This window comes from Camelina sativa, chromosome 17, assembly GCF_030686135.1.
Source record: "Camelina sativa cultivar CO46 ecotype springtype chromosome 17, ASM3068613v1".
Taxonomy (NCBI): domain Eukaryota; kingdom Viridiplantae; phylum Streptophyta; class Magnoliopsida; order Brassicales; family Brassicaceae; genus Camelina; species Camelina sativa.
In genome coordinates, this window is record NC_141896.1 from 21,764,086 (window position 1) to 21,783,330 (window position 19,245).

Consider the following 19,245-nt stretch of genomic DNA (forward strand, 5'->3'; position numbering starts at 1 on the left):
AAGATAATAGAATGTCAAAAAAAAAATGACAAGAGATGATAAGTGTATAATGAAAAATAATGAAAGAATTAACTGTGAAAAAATTATAAAAATATATAACTTATATATTACTTAATAAAATAAATTTGACACTTATATAGATTTATAATTTTTTTTATTTTTTTATAATTATAACAATATTCAACAATTCACATTAATAACAAAAAATATATTAAATTACCGTAGTAACAAATATTGTTTGGATCAGTTACATGATAATCCATGTAGGGAAGAGAAATGTTGATCTATGTTCGCAACATGACGTCTACAATCATCTAAACGATCAAGATTTACTATGTAAATAAACCATTTAATTTTCGTACAACATGATTGCAAAGACCACGATCAATCGGAATCAGCTACACTTGGCAACCAAAATCTTCCAACACCATTCAAGCTGATTTGTATCCCAGTTTGATGAACGACTGTCAAAAACTAAGTTATAAACATCAAGTTCTAGAATCTTAAAGAGTAGAACAGAACACAAGAGTAGTTTGTTTTAAACTAAAAAACCGACAAGTGCTTATGAGTTATGAAATCAAAAGCTTGAAGACCTTGGCTTTTCCTTCCATTCTTTTTTTCCTTGAGCTGGGGCGAAACACCCAGAAAACATTCACGACCTTGAAAGTAAAACATACAACATAAACAAAATAAGATGACAGAAAACTTAATCTATGTTTTAATATAAATGGTTACAAATGGATTATTCCCACAACTTACACCCTCATTGTACTGACTGCCACCATCGTCCGCCAAAATGGGGATTAGAAAGAATCCATTTTCCTTTATTCACTGTTGTAGCAAACATAGCCTCAATACCTCTGCATAATCAAACAATATCAACACCAAATGTCTACAAATTTTTAAAAATATATAAGGAAATTTATATGTACTTTTTTTTGGCTCCTTCGATTTATTTCGCTGTAGTCCAGCACACTCACAGAAATTAGAAGGCTCCTTACAAGGAATAAGCCTGCATAATCATCATCCACAGAGAGAGACTCATCAGCACGAATATTTTTTCCTAAGATATTTAAGAAAAAGAACAAAGAAGTTGAAGTATAAATATTTTTTCATAGCCTTAATTACCGTTTTGGAATCTTCCAATTATTTTCTGCCCGTGGTCTACAACAGTACTTCAGCGCAGGCGAACAACTGCTGCATAATCAAAACAAAGAGACGACTCATCAACAACAATGTCTATAAACAGAACTAAAAAGCAGTAGATATTGAAGCAAATTTATATGTTCTTTTTTTAATTATAGCCTTACTATGGTTTCTTCCATTCCATTCGACGAAGAGTGTCACTCCAGTTGTCAAAACAAAACCCATAAATCTGATGCCTGTTAAACTTGCGCCCAGCTCTCATAGCCCTTCTTGTTCTTGTTCTTATCTTCCTGTAAGATATCATCATGACGAAACAGTTGACTTTCTCTCCCAACCACGCGATCCTGTTTCTTCTCCAACCACCTTCGCCGATCTCGACGTCGGTCCTCGCCGCCCCTCATGGGCAAAAACAAAGCCAAGAAAAAACCCCATCGCGGTGCCCCCACTGGGTCCGCAACCTCTTTCTCCTCTCCTCGCACCCATACCCCGCCTGAATCTCCAAAATCAGCTGGGGAGGTGTCTATCTGTTCCCCTTCTAATGCGTTACCTGCATCTCCTGAGAGGTCAGCTAACCAAATTCGCCCCGACGCAAATTCTATCCCCCCCGCAGTGACGGAAATTGTGTCGCCCAGAAACCCTAGATCCCCAATTGAAAAAGCAGGAGCTACACCAGCCATTGAGTCGGCACCTGTACCTCAATCCGAAACTTCCAGAGCAATCGTAGAGAAGGTTGACACCTCCACTCTACTATCAACAAATCCCCCGACCCAAATGCTTTCAGACGAGCACCCTTGGAAAGATCTCGTAAAGGATAAATCTAGTCCTCTCCAGAAAAAGGTACGCCTTTCACACTTGACTCCGGCGAGGAGTGTGTGACCATCCCTAATTCTGTTTTTGAGAAGAACAAGAAAGCCTGGGATAGTTTTATCTTGGGGCAATTCTATGAGGAACCACCTTCCAGGGGAGCGGTTCATGCCATAGTAAATGGTATCTGGAGTAGACAGCGACGAGACATCACTGTGTCCAAAATGGAAGGGCACACTTTCCTCTTCAAGGTCCCCTGTCCAAACGCGAGAAGGAGAATCCTGAGCCAGTGTCTGTGGTAAGTTGATGGCCAGACAATGTTTGTTGCAAAGTGGTCTCCTGATGTCACTCCAAAGAAACCGGAACTTTCGCTTGTTCCAGTGTGGCTTGATTTTCATGGTGTTCCATTGGAATTCTTTAACTGTGAGGGCCTCGAACACATAGCTGGACTGGTGGGACATCCAGTTTGTCTCCACCCACATACAGAGAAACTCATAAACATCGAAGTGGCGAAAGTTTATACGGTCATAGACCCTCGTAAACCGCTCCCGGAAGCTGTAAACGCAAGGTTTGAGTCTGGTCAAATTAAGCGAATCAGAATGTCTAGTCTTTGGCTCCCCTCTGTATGCACCCACTGCAAAAAGGTCGGCCACACGGTGTCTCGTTGTACTTCTGCGCCTCCTCTTTGCAAACACTGTGGGTCAGTGAAACACTCTGGTGAATCCTGTCCCAAAGCCAAGAAAGACAAGAAGCAAGGAAAAGCACCTATTCAAAGCCAGCTGCCGATTGTTGAGACTTGCCTCGCAGAGTCGTCTCCAGCAAAGCAACTCCCTCCACACCCCCCGAAGTCACTTATTATCTCTAACAAGCCTGTAAGAGAAGCACTTGTTCAGGGTGAAGCAAGTAACAAAGGGAACAACGAGGTGCTACGGAAACAAAACCAAAGCTCCTCTAAAGCTTATGATTTGAATGCTGGAGATGGTAAGCTATGCGTGGATCTCACCACAAATATGTTCTCACTCCGACCTTTAGATAAGAATCTAGAGGACAATCAGGATATCTCCTCTGAGCCTGACAGTATATCTGAGGAAGAAGATAACCCTGAAGCAGAGTCCGACAGATTCATCAGAGTCATCTCAAAGAAGCTGTTGAAAAAGAAGAATCAAAAGGAAATGGCTATAGGCCCTTTATCCCTCTAATCCCATATCCTTCCCATGGATATTTTTTGTCGTAATATAAGAGGTCTTAATGACTGTGTAAAGTGGAGATCTTTTCGGCGTTGGTTAAGGCTACATAAGCCTCTTTTTGGTGGGATTCTCGAAACCCACGTTAGTCCTGACAAAGCACAGCGTATTCTGTCTTCTGTGGCTGCGGGATGGTCCTATGCGGATAACTATGAGTTTTTAGATCTTGGGAAGATCTGGGTAGTCTGGCACCCTTCAGTGAAGGTCCAAATTTTGTCTAAATCCCTACAGATGATAGTTTGTCTGGTAAAGCTCCCTTTTGTCTCTATGGAGATGGTAGTTTCGATTGTCTATGCCTCTTCAACTTGTAGTGAAGCAAGGAAACTTCTGTGGAAAGAGATATAGGAACTTTCAGCCTCATCTTTTACTTTGAGCAATCCATGGCTGGTGATTGGTGATTTCAACCAAGTTCTTCATCAACATGAGCAATCAAACTCTATTGTTGGTACGTCTACAAGAGGAATGCGTGAGCTAAATCAGTGTCTAGTATCCTCGAAGCTGTCTGATCTTCCTTTTTGTGGTAATACATTCACCTGGAGCAACAAACAAGACCTAGGCCACATCGCAAAGAAACTGGATCGCATTATTGTGAATGACGAATGGTTCCAGAATTTCCCAACCTCATTCGGTGTTTTTGGTGAGCCTGGTTTCTCTGACCATAGTCCATGTTGTGTGTTCTTGGAATCTGAAAAACCTAAACAGAAGACTTTGTTCAAGTTCCTGTCTCTCCTGAACAAGAACCTAGAATTCTCGCTCTTAATCAAGTTATGGTGGAACGCTCTCGCATTTGACTGCTCCAAGATGTTGAATTTATCTAAGAAACTCAAGGAGCTAAAGGGGGTTATTAAAGCCTTCGCCAAAGATAACTACTCTGAGATTGAAAAGCGTGTGCGGAAAGCCTATGAGAATCTGCTCTCTTGTCAACAAACTCTTTTGAGTTCACCATCTTCGCAGGCAAGTGAAAGGGAAAAAGAAGCTCACAAGCATTGGTCTATGTTAGCTCAAGCTGAGGAATCCTATCTTCGACAAAAAGCAAGAATTTGTTGGCTCGAGGAAGGAGATAAAAACACAAACTTTTTCTACAGAACCATCCATACTCGATAGGTACAGAACCAGATACTATATCTGTTTGATGGTAATGGTCAGTTTGTGGAGTCAAAGCAGGGGATCCAAAAGGTTGCGGTGGAGTACTTTAAAGCTTTCTTAGGATCTCCCTCTTCTGCTAGGCCACCCTCGGTTGAAGACCTAGCCTGTATCATTAATCAAAGATGCTCCGCGTCTGCAATCCAACATTTATCCTCACCCTTCACCATGGAGGAAATCAAGCTCGCGGTTTTCTCTCTCCCAAAAAACAAAGCTCCAGGCCCCGACGGTTACTGTGTGGAATTTTTCACTGCACAATGGGAGATTGTGGGACCAGACTTAACGGCTGCAGTCCTGGAGTTCTATAGATCAGGTAAGATTCTGAAACAATGGAACTCTACGCTGCTGACACTCATTCCAAAGACGCCCAATGCTTCATCAATGGCTGAGTTCCGCCTCATAGCTTGCTGCAACACAATCTATAAGGTGGTTTCAAAGCTCCTGGCAAACAGACTTAAAAGTGTTTTGCCGGATCTTATTGCAAATACGCAATCAGCTTTCATCCCAGGGCGTCTTTTAGTGGAGAATGTGCTATTGGCAACAGAACTAATTCAAAACTTATTGCAAATACGCAATCAGCTTTCACCAAGGGGTATGTTGAAGGTGGATTTAAAGAAGGCATTTGACTCGGTGCATTGGGATTTCATTATAAATGTCTTAAGGGTCATGGAGTTTCCTCCCCATTTCATCTCGCTGATCAGTGAATGCATCACAACACCAAGTTTCTCACTTTCAATAAATGGTGAAACATGTGGTTACTTTAAGGGAGCCAAAGGTTTAAGACAGGGAGATTCTATATCGCCATATCTATTCACATTGGCCATGGAGGTTTTTTCTCAACTGCTAAATCAGAGTTATGACAACAGGCACATTGGTCACCACCCAGCAGCAGAGAACCCGCAGGTTACGCATTTAGCTTTTGCTGATGATATTATGCTCTTTTTTTATGGGAGTTATGGTTCTCTAGATAAGATCACCAAGGTCCTCGACGAGTTCTCTGAGATGTCTGGGCTTCACATAAACAAAGACAAGACTGAATTGTCTACTGCGGGAGTGAACCAACTTGAAACTGATAGGATAGCCTCTTTTGGTTTCAAGCTAGGTTCATTACCCATTCGTTACCTGGGCCTTCCTCTCATGCATAGAAAGCTCCGAATTGTAGAATACATGCCTCTAATAGACAAGGTAACAGCCAGATTCTCTAACTGGTCAGCTCGAGCTCTGTCTTATGCGGGAAGAAAAGAATTAATCTCATCAGTTATTTATGGTTCCATCAACTTCTGGACTTCTGCGTTTATACTACCAAAGGGATGCTTGAGAAATATTGAGCAACTTTGTGCAAGATTTATGTGGTCCGGTGATATAATGAAGCCTACTCATGCTAAAGTAGCCTGGAAAACATTATGTCTACCCAAAGAAGAAGGTGGTTTGGGATTTAGACATTTCTCTACCTGGAATAAGACAATGTGTTTGAAGCTTATTTGGTGAATCTTCACAGCGGCTGACTCCTTATGGGCAGAATGGATAAGAAACAACAAAATAAAAGATGAAGTTTTCTGGGCTATTGATGAGAAGAAACATCACTCCTGGACTTGGAAGGCTCTGTTGCACCTTCGACCTCTTGCCAATCTCTTCCTCAAGTGTGATGTGGGAAATGGTGAACAGGTAAGTTTCTGGTTTGAGAATTGGACCCCCTTCGGTCAACTCATCCAGTTTCTAGGTCCCACGGGCCCCGCCCGTACTGGTATCCCTCTTCAGAGTAGGGTGGCTCAAGCTTGTTCATCAAATGGTTGGCTCCTGCGTCCTGCAAGATCTCCACAAGTTGAACAACTTCACATTCTTCTCACCACTATTCAACCACCATCCCAGTCCTCGGATCACGACATTTACCTTTGGAGTGCAAATGGCGAAGATTCAACGACTTTCAGCACAAAGAAAACATGGGAAGCATTAAGGGAGAGACAAGACCCACAATCTTGGACAAAACATGTTTGGTACAAGGGTGCGATTCCAAGACATGCTTTCATGATGTGGCTCACACTCTTAAATCGTCTGCCCACGCGATCTCGTCTAGCAACCTGGGGCATGCAAATTGATCCTTCCTGCTGCAAATGCGGACTCTACCCTGAAACTAGAGAACATCTTTTCATGAACTGCAATTTCAGTGAAGAGATTTGGCTGCTAACGACAAGACGTCTAGGATATAATCCTTTTGTTTTTCACACCTGGGACGCGTTCATTTCTTGGTTGGATGCTTCTGATGCTACGTCTACGCAAACCCTCGACAGGCTAGTATCACAAGCAGTTATATACACCATCTGGATAGAGCGAAATACTCGTCTACATAGCAACACCACAACTCCACCGCATATTATCTTTAAGGCGCTGGACAGGCAGATCAGAGACGCAATTCTGAGTAAGGGTCACATGAAAAACTTCAAAACGCTATTGCGAGATTGGTTGACCTTCGTTTAGTATAGCTTTGGTCATTGTATTTTCTCTAAGATAGAACTTGTTTTTTATTCTTTTTTTGGTAAGTTCTATTTTCATGTATTAAGGCTATTGTACTCCGTACAATCTATTTTCTCTAATGAAAATTCACAATTTTGCAAAAAAAAAAAATACCATCATGACGACACCAGGCACAACAATCGATTTAGAAAATTAAAAAAATGAATTAATTATAATAAATAAATAAAAAACTTCACTCCATAAACCAGTAGAAGCAATTCATACCACACGTAGGTGCTGTAGAATACTCTAAATAAATTTCTAGATTAGCTACAACTATAGTACTATCCTTAGCATTAAGTTCTCAAATCAAGAATATTACAAGGACTTAATTTATGTATAATCTATTGTGGATCCGTATAGGAAATACAAACGATGAACATACATATTATGAAACAAACACACGTTGCTGCAGAATCCGCATGGAACTCAAAAATAATCAGAAACCACAACTAAATTTTTTTTTTTTTTTAAATCACGCTGGACTAAATTCCTCGTAATTAACCGAAACAAACAAGGAAATCCAAAACGATTAAAAAACAAACACATGTTACGTTTGCTGCAGAATCACGCATCGAACTCGACGATAATCAGTTAAACAACAATAAAATAAAATTAAAAAGATCAAGCGAAGAGGCATTTGCAGCAAAGAGGTACTTCATGTTCGCCGACGTACTTCATGTTTGTCGATGGAGCCTTTGGAGGAGAAGATTTATCAAGCAAAGATGTATTTGCAGCAGCAAAGCAATAATATTGAAGCGTCTCCAAAACCCTAAACCCTACTAGATGTGGCAGTGAACCGAAGATTGATATATGACTATATATGTTACCTTATAATGTTTCATAATTAAATAAAAAAATGGGAATTTGCCCAAAAATGCCATTAAAAAAAAAGTTGTTAGAAATGCCAGTTTATAGTTTTCTTGTGAGAACTGCCATTTTTCATCTTTGTGGCATAAATAAAAAGACAAATTTACCCCTATAATAAAAAATGAGAAAAAACTATCCATTAATATTTTGGTATAAGATTTTACAGTTTCTGCGGTAGACAACATTGGCAGTAGACAACATTGGCTGTAGACATAATTTTCTTTCTCATCTAAATTTTTGGTCCACAATTTGATGACCTGTATTTATAATTCATAACTTAATACTTAAACTGGCATTTGTTGTTCTCCTTTTATTTATGTCATATCAAACACATTTCTCTTTCAATATACAAGTTGTAGTAGTGTGGACATTTTTTTTTGTTAGCTGTGGACACAAATCGTCATACCAAACCTTGAGTGTGGTCTATTCAAGAGATGAAGGACATAATAGTGGTGGACAAAAACCTTGGCTGTTGGATATGGTCCACTCAAGAGATGAAGGACATAATAGTGGTGGACAAAAATCTTGGCTGTTGGATGTGGTCCACTGAATTTGTAGACCTGCAGTGTGGACACGTTTTTTGTTAGCAATAGACACAAAACACATGACCAAACAGATATGGTCCAACTCAAGAGAAAAAAGGACATGATAGTGGTGGACAAAAACCTGGTAGGCTGGATCTAGTCCACCAGACACCGGATCATGCAGTGTAGACAAATTTGATAGTGGTGGACAAAAACCGGATCGGCTGGATCTGGTCCACCGGACAGCGGATTTGCAGACCTGCAGTGTGGACAAGTTTTATTGTTATCAATGGACACAAAAAGGAAGACCAACCAGATATAGTCCACTCAAAGAGAACGAAAGACATAATAGGGATGGACAAAAACCTGGTCGACTGGATCTGGTCCACCGAATCTGCAGACCTACAATTTTGCTTACCTATTGTCGGGTATAAGAACTCTGGAACTAGACCTAGTGGTTTTAGCCTGCTACGGAGGAGGCAAGCAAATCAGACGGAGGTCTCAACTCTGGAACTCGTCTCAAATGTTTTTCCGGCCACGACAGACGGAGGCGAAGCAGTCGGAGGATTCGACCATAGTAGAACTGCTGCATGATGAAATCCATCATTGCATGCAGGAGAACTCAAAAAAGTGAGAGATTCAGATAACAATTTCATATTGAAGAAGAAGAAGATGAAAAGTCTGGTAGAAAAAGAAAAATCGAGAGTTATGAGAAGAGAGAGAGTTGATCGTTTATGTCTGAGAAACAAAGAAAAAATTAATAATAATTTTGGATAAAAAAAATGAAGGGTATAAAGGTTATTTGACAATAGATGTATGGTTGGCGGGAAAAGAGAAAGAAAAAAGTGGCATTGGTGATAATGTTTGTTACTGTGTATGGAAGATCTGATAATATTCTCAAAAAAAATTAGGTGGAACCCAATATCTATTGGTTCGGGTGGAGCGACCCGATTAATATGTGGTTGGTTCTAGGCCTGGGCATTCGGGTACCCGTTTGGGTTCGGTTAGAGTATTTCAGATTTTTGGGTTTTCGGATTTAGAGGTATAAGACCCGTTCGGGTATTTCTAGACTTCGGGTTCAGATCGAGTTCGGTTTGGGTATTTCGGGTTCGGATTCGAATTACCCAAAGTTCACAAACTCAAAATTTTAGTATCTAATTTAGTCTAAATTATTCAATAATACGCAACATATCTAAAAATTTAGAGTATTTATTACCAAAATTTACTAAGAAACAGTTTAAATACTTTAAATTATCAGAAATGTCTAAACTTATAAATATTACTAATATATTACTACTATATATATTAATAGTGTGGATATATTCGGATACCCGTTCAGATTTCGGTTCGGAACGGGTTCGGGTCAGGTTTTTAGATTTAGAAATTTAGAATAAGTTTATTTTACAATTTCAGATACGGGTTTGGATAGGATTTTTTAGATCGAGTTCGGATCGGATATTCGGATCTGGGTATTTTGCCCAGGCCATTGGTTCGGTAAATAAAATCAATTTGTAAAAGGGTTAAGACTTAAAAGAGGCAGAGAAGACCGAAAAAACAGTCTCCGTCACTCGTCCCGACAACAAACCTCCGTCGGGATTTCAAATGGAATCACGGGTATTGTTCTCGAGTCAGCTCTACTTTCCGGCGAATCAGAATCGCGACAACTCAATTGCTCCTTCGTTGTTGGCGCCACCTTCCCGGAATGCTCTCTCCTTCTCTTTCCCAAGTCCCGTATACCGATTTGCGATGAGGATCGGACCACCACTTGTAAAAGCTGCTCCAATCGTAGCAGAGGTTGATGATGTTTCGAGAAGAGATGGAGTAATAATAATAAGAAGGAAGAAGCTTGCTGTGTTTGTGTCCGGAGGTGGTTCCAATTTCAAGAAGATTCATGAGGGATGCAGTGTTGGTTCTGTTCAAGGAGATGTTGTTTTGTTGGTCACTAACAATAAAGGTATTACCTTTCTTCTCTGTTGGTTCTTTGGGTTAGTGAATCAGACAAGAACTCCAAAAGCAAAAGAATTGGTTCAGAGTTTTGATTTTGAATACTTGTTTTTGTACAATCAATCTTAGATTGTGGAGGTGCTGAGTATGCAAGAAGTAATGGCATTCCTGTTTTAGTATTCCCAAAAGGGAAACGAGAACCATCTGATGGACTCTCTTCTACAGAGCTCGTTGATGTTCTTAGGTTGCCATCTCTCTCTCTCTCTCCTTCTTTAGTCAATGGGTGTTACCACTTTTATTCTATGTAGACTCTTAACATTGGTTTAATGGACAGGGAATATGGTGTGGACTTTGTTCTTCTAGCTGGATATTTGAAACTTATACCGGTTGAGCTGGTGCAAGCTTTTCCTAAACGGATTCTCAATATCCATCCTGCGCTTCTTCCGGCTTTTGGAGGCAAAGGGCTTTATGGTGAGAGAGTTCATAAAGCCGTTCTAGCTTCGGGAGCTAGGTACAGCCGCATACGGATGTGTAGTTTCTTTCTTTTCTTATGTGCAAGAAAATATGAAACGGGTTCATTGTGTAGGTATTCAGGTCCGACGATTCACTTTGTCGATGAGGAGTACGACTCAGGGCGTATACTTGCTCAAAGTGCAGTCCGCGTGAATGCTAATGATACACCAGAGGAATTGGCCAAAAGGGTTCTTCGTGAGGTACTTACTACTAAAGAAATACTTTTGAATATTGCATTTCACAATTCAGATAATTTCATTGGTTTTTTTATTTTTCTTTTTATTTTTGGGTTTAGGAACACAAACTCTATGTTGAGGTGGTGGCTGCAATGTGCGAAGAACGTATAAAATGGAGAGAAGATGGCGTCCCTCTCATTCAAAGCAAAGACAGCCATGACGAGTATTATTAGATCATTGACAAATGAAGTTCAACCGCATTGGATCTCAGATTAGTTCCATTTTCATATCAAAGTGTTTCAACCTTAGGCTATATATAGTCTTCAGGCTGTAGAAGAAGTTTTTGCGCAGAGTATAGATTGTTAAATGTTTCTGAAGCTCAAGTTTTGTTTCAGTTTTGTCATAATTATATGGAAGGAGATGAAATTAAAGCCAAGAGACTGTTTGTATTGTGTAATACCAAAAGCTTTATTCAACATTTTTTCCTAGAGTGTTTTATTACCATAAACTTTTATTTCATCTATAAGAAGAATGAATATCTCTGAAATCCATATTACAGATTCTAGCATGTAGAAGAAACAGGGTTTTGATTACTAGATTTGTTCCTAGAAGAAATGATTGCGTTAAGATGGAGCCCCGAGATAGAATGCAAGGCGAAGAATGTCACTGAATATTCCACCGGCTGTGACTTGAGCACCAGCACCTGGTCCACGAACAATCAGAGGCTGTTCTTTGTACCGTTTGGTTGTGAAAGCGATGATGTTGTCAGCACCCGAGAGCTGAGCAAACGGATGATCTTTCTTGTACCGTTTCAACTCTACTGTTCCCTTTTTCTCTACCGCGTCTACAACTCCTACATATCTCAAGACCTATAAACAGAGACAACACAGCAACACAATCTGAAATTAGTTCTTCTTTTCGAGGCTGTGCATTCGGTTTTAAACATGAATTTGCTAAGAGGCACTACTTACTTCTCCTGCTGCTTCAGCCTCTTGTCTTTGTTTTGACAATTCTTCATCAAACTGAGGTAGCTTCTCCATGAACTCTTCTGCTGATGCACAAGCCTGTGATGAACATTGGAATAGAATACTGAAGTGTCAAAAGGATTATCTTTGTTGATGATGAAAATTAATATTGTGATTATATAGGGACTTACTTGTAGAGGCTTTGGCACAAGATTTTGGACTGGGAGGCCGTCAAGATCCAATCTTAAGCCTGATTCTCTGGCAAGAATTGTCACCTGCATAAGAAGCAGATACGAGAAGGTTCAAAATCATTAAATGATCAAACACAAGCTGGCTGCATTAACCCGATTTGATGACAGAAAAAACCGTACTTTTCTGGCAACATCTGTTCCAGATAGATCATCTCGTGGATCTGGCTCTGTAAAACCTGCCTGCTTTGCTTCTGCTACGACATCACTGAAGCTTCTGGTGCCGACAAAATTGTTGAAAAGGTAGCTTAAAGTACCACTGCAGCAAGGCATCAAAGGAAAATATTAGTGTGTGTGAAGATGCAAAGCCAGCTCATTCTTTTGTTATCTGAACAAATTATTGTGGTACCAAGTTGAACAGGAGATACCTGAAAATGCCCTCAATCCGCAGTATTTTATCACCTGTTTCGAGAAGACCACGTAAAGTGCTGATAATTGGAAGACCAGCTCCAACGGTTGCTTCATAGAAGTAATGTGTGTACGATTTTCTTTGAAGATCTCTAATCTTTAGATACTGCATTTACAAACAGGAAAGTGTTACCAACTAGTCTCTATGTTCATGGAATCACGGAACCTCAACAAGAACAGATTTGTAGCTTCCTATTCAACAGTCACTAAAACAAATATCGAACTCTTAACCTGATCAAGTGGTCCTGAGTTAGCCTTTTTGTTCGGAGTGACCACATGAATTCCTCGTAGCAACCAGTCGTAGTAACAGCTAGCGACACCAGCATCGGCCGTACAATCAACCATAACAGAGTTTGGAATGAAATGATTCCCCTTCACATATTGGGTGAACTTCTCCATGTTAGCTGTTTCTCCCTCTTCTTTCATAAGTTCTCTCCATCTTGATAAGTCAATTCCCCTAAAAGATGATGATTGTGTAAGGATTACAGCAGTAATGCGGTTCACCTACAAGTATTGAATCAAGTTCGTTGACTTACGATTCACTCATCAACATTTTACTTGAGCCAGTGATCCCTATCACACGCAAGTCAATTTTGAACTCTTCTTTGAGCACTGCAGCCTGTGAAAATAAATTTAAAGATGATTCAGTTTGAACCTTGGTCCGTATATAACTATAATCTCACATATACAGATCAGATACTCACCTGATCTCTAATCTGATCAAGTAAGGTTCCACCAATTAGTCCTGGTCCTATGATCCCCACAGCCAAAGTGGTTCTCGAAAGGTAAAATCTTGAGTGCACAGCTCTGAGTGCCCTAATGCAATCTTCACGCTTGACAACTACTGTAATATTGAATTCGGAGCAACCTTGAGCTATAGCACGGATGTTGATATTGGCCTGCAGTTATTTAGGAATGGCAATGTATCAGCAGAGCTTCTTAGCACAAAAAGGATACGAAATGAACGATAGAACCGTCATTCGATTTTCTTTGCAAACACTACACTTGCTTACCTTTGCTAACGCGTTGAAAAAAGTGGCAGAAACACCAGGAGTGCTCGCCATTTTCTGGCCAACTGCTGCTAATATGCTACAATTTGGGATGATTTCAATCTGAAAAAAAAAAAAAACAATTAAACCATAGGTTGGGAGAAAAAGCCGATGCCTTAACAATAATAATATAATATAGTTGATATCCTATAAAGAAAAAGAGAGATAGGTACCTGGGAAAGGCGGCCACCAGCCAAAGCTTGACGAAATCGGGAATTCAATGCTTCAGAAACAGCTTTAACTTCCTTCTCAGGTACAGCAAAGCATACAGAATGCTCGCTACTAGCCTGGATTTACGTATATTAATTAAGAACCTACAATTGAAAAGGGAAGACATAACCAATGAAAGAAATCAGAAAGTTGAACTAGATGACCTGTGAGATCATAATCACATTAGCTCCAACTTCCTTGACAGCAGCAAAAATGGCACTGGCAGTACCAGGAACACCAGCCATTCCAGTTCTATAAAAAGAATGCAAAGTTTGTATAAGAAATAAAATAATCAGCGAGTATGTATTACAATATCCACCATCAGCTCACCCTTCTACATTTACAAGAGCCAAATTGTCAATCGTTGCAAATCCTTTGACAGGAGCGTCTAATTTATATCCATCCTCATCTTCAGTCTGCCGACATATCATTGTTCCAGGGGCAGAGAGGTTGAAAATGTTCCTTATCACAATTGGGATGTCATATTTCATCACTGGAATAATGGTCCGCGGATGTAAAACGTTTGCCCCAAAGTAAGACTGCGCAGGCATATCAACATGAATGTTAGGTGTAAACAACGATTCTGGAAAGCTAGGCATTTAAACAAGAGAAAGAGGTTGGAAAGTTACCATTTCCCAAGCTTCTTGATAAGAAAGAGTCTTCAGTACAACAGCTTCACTAACTGCATCGAAACATTTATATTAGCATAAGAATAGACAAACATAATGAGGAACACACGCCTGCCATGGCTCAATAACTACTCCTAACTATATGGCAGGTAAATGTATGCTTGCACATACCTTTCCTTGGATCTGCACTGTACACGCCATCAACATCTGTCCAGATTGTGAGTTGGTGAGATCTAAACAGAGCACCCATTATAGCTGCAGAGAAGTCACTCCCATCTCTCTTGAGAGTTGTTGGGATGTTCTGCGGTGTACTGGCTATGAAGCCAGTTGCTATAATAATCTTTGCTGAGTTCAGGGAAAACCACTTTTCCAGTCTCTTTTCTGATTCCACAAAGTCAGGATCGACTTGATTAGAGCTCGTCGGAATAACAACAAGCACATCCCTTGCATCCATCCAGGTGCAGTCCAATCCACTCTAAAACCAAAATGCACACAAGAATGTAAGAATGGTAAAAGTCCAGAACAACTAGTTCTAAGATATTCTCGCAGCACAACATCTAAGACTTTTATACCTTCCTCACAACAGCAGCTAACATCTGAGCAGACCACAACTCTCCATGACCCACAACGAAGTCTGAGAAAGATTCTGTCGCATGACCAGCTGCAGAGATAGAAGAGTTCATAACAGGAGGAATAAGATTTCAGAAGAACATATAACAATCCAATTCAACTACATAATAACTCCTCCTAACAATATGAAATGAGCATTGAGAAAGAGAAAACAAAACCAGTACCTATGTAAATGGCACGAAGCATTGCTTTGAGATTGTTTATATCATCATTTAACCGAGCCAAGAAACTCGCAAGTTCATCTCCATCAAGCAAGTCAACAGCCGTTGCTCGGTGCATTTCAAGAACAGCAGCCAAAGCAGACAGGTAGGAATCATCGCGAGACTGTGCTCTATGAATGAGATCATACATCATATCAGTGACTTTAGCCATCGCTGACACAACCACCAACTTCCTCTCAGAGGCATCCTTAACTACAACATCAGCAACATCTTTAATCCTCTCTGAGTTTCCCACACAAGTTCCTCCAAATTTGTGTACAGCCCACGAATCTCCTTTGGGAAGGTGACCATTCTCCACTGAATTATCCAACGCTAAATCTATTCAAATAAAAAAAATACAAATCACCATCAACAAAACAATCACAAATCTTCTCAGATTAACAAGCAAAATCAACGTCGGAGTTTCAAACCTGTGACGGAACCTACGACACGAGGACTCTGCAATTCGCTTCTTACGCAGTGACCTATACAATTCCGGCGCCTCAATTTCTCGAAAGAAACACGATTCGACACTAGTCGTCTCCCATAAATGAACGGAACGCGGACAGAAAAATCTCCGGCCATCGCCGGAGAAGAAACAACCTTAGCCAGAGAAACCACCGGCATATCCTGTAGAAATTTAAAAAAAATCCGATTTCTAAAGTCAAAAACAAGTGGAATACTCACTCCATACAACGACAAATTTATCCAAAATAAAATGAAGAAGCAGAATCATACCGTAGCTCAGTCAAACACTACCACCGGAGGTTTAAACAAAACGAGAATATCCACCGGAGGAGAAGAAGACACCGCCGAGATCGGAGAACCAACAAACTCGAAAACAGTGGCACTTTCAGTAAATTTTGAGAAGGAAGGCGACTTGTTATTGTTGTGCATATATATATGAATCCATAGTGGGGCTGTGGGGGTAATGAAACAGTGTACCTCAAAACTCGATGGGCAACACGTGTACGTGCTGTATTACTTTCTAAAACATGGACGGTGGAGATTAAATTGGGTCTTTGTGAAAATGAATGTTAGAAAAAGACTGCATAAAATGTGTCTATACCAGCCACACTAGAGTCGTCAAGTAGCATAAACAAAAGCTTTATACACATTGAATTTGGTGAGAAGGAAAAACACATGACATTTCTGTTTTCATATACATTTTTTAACCCACCAACCTGTGTAGTTTGCATTATTATTATTATATAATAAAAAAAAAGTTACACTATAGAAAGTTTCCTAAGCAACAAAGAAAAATGAAACAAACAATTGTACATAGTTTTTTCCCCAAATCGTTTTTTAGAAACAACTAATCTAGTCAATGTTCTCAATCTAGTTTCCAAAAAAACCACACTTCACATCATATTCATGAACAAAACACCTATTTGTGCGACCAATCCGTTGTTCACTTTGTGTGCTGGTTCCAATGACTAAACAAGTTAAGATCAACTTAAAAAGTTCATTTAAAACCGGGCTGGTTCAATAATTTCCCTTTTCTTTCATTTTGGCAAAACGAAAAAACTATTGAAATGAAATGTATAATTCCACTATACGTCTGAATATTTAAAAGTTAATAATCTCATAGAAAGAAATAAAGTAACCAAAATATCAATAGTGTATAAAATCATAACAACTGGGTCAGCTGAAACTTTCAGAGATGCAGCTCGTGCGGTATAATACCAATTAGCAAAAATGCACGGGTCCTCAAGCGTCTCCGGTTCGAATCCATCTTAAACCTCACGGTTTTTGTTTTTCTTTTTTCAAACCAGTCACTAGTCTATATACTTAAATCGGCCACTCGCCGGCACAGTGAATATATTCTTCTATAATTTTCTTCTTCACCTCAACATCGCGGCCAGATTCAGCGTCATTATCCTGGCGCCACCTGGTATCACCATCACTACAATCTCGTTCCATTTTGAATCTCACTCTCGCTCTCCTCTGAGGTAATCTTCCGCTTTTTCTACCTCTACAACTCTCAGATTTCAAACTGTCCATCAAATTTTCACGATCAATAACGGTTACAGAGTTTTCCCACAAGTGATCAGATCCATCCTTTGTACACCGATCGGAGTAGAGACTAGCGTCAGGAAAAGGCGGAAGCCAAGCTGGAACATACTCCACAGATCGAGTCACCGTCACCGCCTCGTGATCCAAATCTCTTCCCGATGATGATCCGTCTCTTTCCGGCCTAGGTAACGGTTTAGCGAAAGGGATCTCAGGAGCATACTTGACGAAATCAGAGAGGTTACGGACAACAGCGGATTTGATCAAGCAGTGGGATTCAACATCGTGCACGGTAGAGCCGCCGGGGAAACAGTCGGAGGTAGATAGAGCGATGTCTTGGAGACCGTTGACGACGTCGAAGAGGTTCGACTCCGTACGATTAGCGGCGTTTGAGAACGACGACGCGAGTCCAGCGAGGGATTGTAAGAATTTGGTTGTGGTTACGGTTAGCGTGTTGAGAGCTGATGAATCGGTGGCTTTGTATCCAATGGATTGGCAGATTTGACTGACGGCGAGTCTGGTGAGAGTGAAGGTGAAATCCGCCGTGGTTGTCGGTGATTGGTCGGAGGGTTCTTCGAATTTGAGTTTGGAGTTACGGCGTCGCTTCATTGGTGGTGGAGATTTTTGAGAGGATCGAGAAACAAGGAGGCGTATTGGAGTTTGTAAAGGTTGGATTTATTAAAAAGAACCCTAAATCGTGAGGTTCGAACCGGCGTCGCATTGGTTGCTTGATTAAATAATCAGCACGTACAAGCCACGAAGCCAAGATCTTATTACATCGCAAATATCAGTCTAAAGGTTAACATTGATTTATAAAAACTGTAAACCGATCTGCCGGTTGAACCCATCGAACCGTGAATGAGACCCTTGTTTGTTCGGTCCCGTCATATAACCTATCGAACTTTGAAGATTATTATATCATCCGATCTAGGATTTGGATCATTACAAATAGAGATATTACAAAATATAGCATTAAAAAAATCAATAGACCAAACCTTATTCAGGAAGACCTAAGAACTAAGAATCCATGTGAATACTTTCTCCAAACATGATTGAATAAAGTTTAAGAGCTCCATCAAAAACACCTTATGCCACCATACACGTCAAAGCAAATTAACAAACTGAATCAGCTGAATAAGTTGAATAATTGAATTAAAAATGAGCTGAAGAAACTGAATGAATTGAATAAACTACTACTGATCATTAAGTTGAATAACTGAATACAAAAATATAATATTAATAATATATCTATAATAGTATCTAAAATTATATATTTAAATATAAGAATTTTCTTTTTCAAAAACTAATATATTATTAATTCTTGTTTGGAAATACATATTTTATTACAAATATAAAATAAAATCCAACAAGAGAACTACGTTGACTTGCAGACCAAATCAACGGTTGAACTCATTTGCAGTACACATTTTAAGACATTTACTAGATTTTAACCCGCAGTACACCGCGGGATTATGTATTTTTTTATATTTTATATAACTTACTAAAAAGACATTATGTTGGCTCAAATATATGTTTTAAAATTTTTTACAATAATATTAAGATATTTGTAATTTTATTTTCTTTATCTATTTAAAAATTATTATTTTCATTTGAAATTTAATTAATCCAAAATTCTTTTATTTTGGAATTTAATCAATCAAAATTAGTTGTTGTGAAAGTAAACATCTGTTAATATGTATAATACTTTGTAGTTAGTATAAAATTATTTAAATTTTATTCACCAATTTGAAGTTAGTTAGTTTTGTCTATGAGTATGATGGAGCGGGTTAGTGTTGGTTTTTAACTCCTTTCATATAAAATTAAGTTTTAAAATATATTTTTTTTTGTGTTTTTAGACCAACCCGCAAAAATATATAAGTGTATTAATATTAACCTAATTCCCATCACATACTTATGATTATTTTTAGTCTAGGTTTGAACCCGTGGATAAAAAAAATAGTTATTAAAAAAATAGTTAGTTTTGTATCTGAGTATGATGTAACGGGTTAGTGTTGGTT

At 39.4% G+C, this 19,245-nt stretch overlaps 4 protein-coding genes across 4 annotated transcripts; 1 reads left to right on the forward strand and 3 right to left on the reverse strand.

The window, feature by feature from the left end:
• Positions 1–579: 579 nt before the first annotated feature.
• LOC104757514 (uncharacterized) lies at positions 580–6,953 on the reverse strand. Its single transcript, XM_087493901.1, has 5 exons — positions 1,311–6,953; positions 1,129–1,197; positions 933–1,012; positions 760–860; positions 580–659 (listed from the first exon to the last, which is right to left on the reverse strand). Exons 1-4 carry the CDS (start codon positions 1,451–1,453, stop codon positions 829–831), a joined length of 324 nt encoding a protein of 107 aa, XP_087350027.1. The 5' UTR covers positions 1,454–6,953; the 3' UTR covers positions 580–659; positions 760–828.
• Positions 6,954–9,664: 2,711 nt separating this feature from the next.
• Positions 9,665–11,363, forward strand: LOC104757515 (phosphoribosylglycinamide formyltransferase, chloroplastic). The gene is made up of 5 exons (XM_010480261.3): positions 9,665–10,196; positions 10,316–10,430; positions 10,521–10,697; positions 10,773–10,899; positions 10,995–11,363. Exons 1-5 carry the CDS (start codon positions 9,845–9,847, stop codon positions 11,106–11,108), a joined length of 885 nt encoding a protein of 294 aa, XP_010478563.2. The 5' UTR covers positions 9,665–9,844; the 3' UTR covers positions 11,109–11,363.
• LOC104759585 (bifunctional aspartokinase/homoserine dehydrogenase 1, chloroplastic) lies at positions 11,325–16,342 on the reverse strand. Its single transcript, XM_087494551.1, has 18 exons — positions 15,953–16,342; positions 15,646–15,844; positions 15,179–15,553; positions 14,957–15,045; positions 14,556–14,859; positions 14,385–14,437; positions 14,086–14,294; positions 13,920–14,007; positions 13,719–13,832; positions 13,510–13,608; positions 13,201–13,395; positions 13,033–13,115; positions 12,728–12,953; positions 12,457–12,602; positions 12,212–12,347; positions 12,032–12,115; positions 11,847–11,939; positions 11,325–11,744 (listed from the first exon to the last, which is right to left on the reverse strand). Exons 2-18 carry the CDS (start codon positions 15,839–15,841, stop codon positions 11,499–11,501), a joined length of 2,736 nt encoding a protein of 911 aa, XP_087350677.1. The 5' UTR covers positions 15,842–15,844; positions 15,953–16,342; the 3' UTR covers positions 11,325–11,498.
• A 315-nt stretch (positions 16,343–16,657) lies between these two features.
• Positions 16,658–18,215, reverse strand: LOC104757516 (transcription initiation factor TFIID subunit 8). The gene has a single exon (XM_010480262.3). It carries the CDS (start codon positions 17,834–17,836, stop codon positions 17,006–17,008), a length of 831 nt encoding a protein of 276 aa, XP_010478564.1. The 5' UTR covers positions 17,837–18,215; the 3' UTR covers positions 16,658–17,005.
• Positions 18,216–19,245: the final 1,030 nt, after the last annotated feature.

Excerpts from the sequence above, each read along its gene's own strand:
- LOC104757515 (XM_010480261.3), top strand. The coding sequence starts at position 9,845 with ATGGAATCACGGGTATTGTTCTCGAGTCAGCTCTACTTTCCGGCGAAT. Across the intron at positions 10,197-10,315 it reads GTTGGTCACTAACAATAAAG|ATTGTGGAGGTGCTGAGTAT; the intron begins GTATTACCTTTC and ends AATCAATCTTAG. Across the intron at positions 10,698-10,772 it reads GTTCTAGCTTCGGGAGCTAG|GTATTCAGGTCCGACGATTC; the intron begins GTACAGCCGCAT and ends TTCATTGTGTAG.
- LOC104757514 (XM_087493901.1), bottom strand. The coding sequence starts at position 1,453 with ATGATGATATCTTACAGGAAGATAAGAACAAGAACAAGAAGGGCTATG. Across the intron at positions 1,198-1,310 it reads ATGGAATGGAAGAAACCATA|CAGTTGTTCGCCTGCGCTGA; the intron begins GTAAGGCTATAA and ends TTGATTATGCAG. Across the intron at positions 861-932 it reads ATCGAAGGAGCCAAAAAAAA|AGGTATTGAGGCTATGTTTG; the intron begins GTACATATAAAT and ends TTGATTATGCAG.
- LOC104757516 (XM_010480262.3), bottom strand. The coding sequence starts at position 17,836 with ATGAAGCGACGCCGTAACTCCAAACTCAAATTCGAAGAACCCTCCGAC.
- LOC104759585 (XM_087494551.1), bottom strand. The coding sequence starts at position 15,841 with ATGCCGGTGGTTTCTCTGGCTAAGGTTGTTTCTTCTCCGGCGATGGCC. Across the intron at positions 14,295-14,384 it reads ATCAAGAAGCTTGGGAAATG|TCTTACTTTGGGGCAAACGT; the intron begins GTAACTTTCCAA and ends ATGCCTGCGCAG. Across the intron at positions 11,940-12,031 it reads TTGTGCCAAAGCCTCTACAA|GCTTGTGCATCAGCAGAAGA; the intron begins GTAAGTCCCTAT and ends TGTTCATCACAG.